Source organism: Palaemon carinicauda, chromosome 38, assembly GCF_036898095.1.
Source record: "Palaemon carinicauda isolate YSFRI2023 chromosome 38, ASM3689809v2, whole genome shotgun sequence".
Taxonomy (NCBI): Eukaryota; Metazoa; Arthropoda; class Malacostraca; order Decapoda; family Palaemonidae; genus Palaemon; species Palaemon carinicauda.
The window spans coordinates 55,802,563-55,804,501 of record NC_090762.1 but is presented as its reverse complement, the minus strand read 5'-3'; the positions used below and the strand labels follow the sequence as shown (position 1 = coordinate 55,804,501).

Genomic DNA, 1,939 nt, shown 5'->3' with positions numbered 1-1,939 from the left:
AGAGGTTCTATTACCTCTATTTTGAGGTGCAATGCTTCTAGCATTAGAGATTCTTTTACCTCTGTTTTGAGGTGCCATGCTTCAAGCATTAGATGTTCATTGGCCTCTGATTTGAGGTGCCATGCTTCTAGCATTAGATGTTTGTTGACCTCTATTTTGAGGTGCCATGCTTCAAGCATTAGATGTTATTTGAGCTCTATTTGTAGGTGCCATGCTTCAAGCATTAGATGTTATTTTGAGCTCTATTTGTAGGTGCCATGCTTCAAGCAAGCATTAGATGTTCATTGGCCTCTATTTTGAGGTGCCATGCTTCTAGCATTAGATGTTATTTGAGCTCTATTTGTAAGTGCCATGCTTCAAGCATTAGATGTTCATTGGCCTCTATTTTGAGGTGCCATGCTTCTAGCATTAGATGTTTTTTTACATTTATTTTGAGGTGCCATGCTTCTAGCATTAGATGTTCTTTGACCTCTCTTTTGAGGAGCCATGCTTCTAGCATCAGATGTTCTTTGACCTCTATTTTGAAGTGCTATGCTTTTAGCATTAGATGTTCTCTGATCTCTCTTTTGAGGAGCCATGCTTCTAGCATTAAATGTTCTTTGACCTCTCTTTTGAGGAGCCATGCTTCTAGCATTAGATGTTCTCTGATCTCTAGTTTGAGTTGCCATGCTTCTAGGATTAGATGTTCTTTGACCTCTAGTTTGAGGTGCCATGCTTCTAGGATTAGATGTTCTTTGACCTCTATTTTGAGTTGCCATGCTTCTAGCATTAGATGTTCTCTGATCTCTAGTTTGAGTTGCCATGCTTCTAGGATTAGATGTTCTTTGACCTCTAGTTTGAGGTGCCATGCTTCTAGCATTAGATGTTCTTTGACCTCTATTTAGAGTTGCCACGCTTCTAGCATCAGATGTTCTTTCACCTCTATTTTGAGTTGCCATGCTTCTAGCATTAGATGTTCTCTGATCTCTAGTTTGAGTTGCCATGTTTCTAGCTTTAGATGTTATTTAATCTCTAGTTTGAGTTGCCATGCTTCTAGGATTAAATGTTCTTTGACCTCTAGTTTGAGGTGCCATGCTTCTAGCATTAGATGTTCTTTGACCTCTATTTTGAGGTGCCATGCTTCTAGCATCAGATGTTCTTTCACCTTTATTTTGAGGTGCCATGCTTCTAGCATTAGATGTTATTTAATCTCTATTTTGAGGAGCCATGCTTCTAGCATTAGATGTTCTCTGATCTCTAGTTTGAGTTGCCATGCTTCTAGGATTAGATGTTCTTTGACCTCTAGTATGAGGTGCCATGCTTGTAGCATTAGATGTTCTTTGACCTCTATTTTGAGGTGCCATGCTTCTAGCATCAGATGTTCTTTCACCTCTATTTTGAGGTGTCATGCTTCTAGCATTAGATGTTTTCTGATCTCTAGTTTGAGTTGCCATCTGATCTCTAGTTTGAGTTGCCATGCTTCTAGGATTAGATGTTCTTTGACCTCTATTTTGAGGTGCCATGCTTCTAGCATTAGATGTTCTTTGACCTCTACTTTGAGGTGCCATGCTTCTATCAGTAGATGTTCTTTAACCTCTATTTTGAGGTGCCCTGCTTCAAGCATAAGATGTTATTTGACCTCTATTTTGAGTTGCCATGCTTCTTGCATTAGATGTTCTTTGACCTCTATTTTGAGTTGCCATGCTTCTAGCATTAGATGTTCTTTTATCTCTATTTTGAGTTGCCATGCTTCTAGAATTAGATGTTATTTGACCCCTATTTTGAGGTGCCATGTTTCTAGCATTAGATGTTCTTTGACCTCTATTTTGAGGTGCCATGCTTCTAGCATTAGATGTTCTTTAACCTCTATTTTGTGGTGCCATGCTTCTAGAATTAGATGTTCTTTGACCTCTATTTTGAGTTGCCATGCTTCTATCATTAGATGTTCTTTGACCTCTAT

General features: G+C 38.8%; 1 protein-coding gene across 1 annotated transcript; it reads right to left on the bottom strand.

The window, feature by feature from the left end:
* Nucleotides 1–371: 371 nt before the first annotated feature.
* LOC137630341 (sperm acrosomal protein FSA-ACR.1-like) lies at nt 372–983 on the bottom strand. The gene has a single exon (XM_068361776.1). It carries the CDS (start codon nt 981–983, stop codon nt 372–374), a length of 612 nt encoding a protein of 203 aa, XP_068217877.1.
* Nucleotides 984–1,939: the final 956 nt, after the last annotated feature.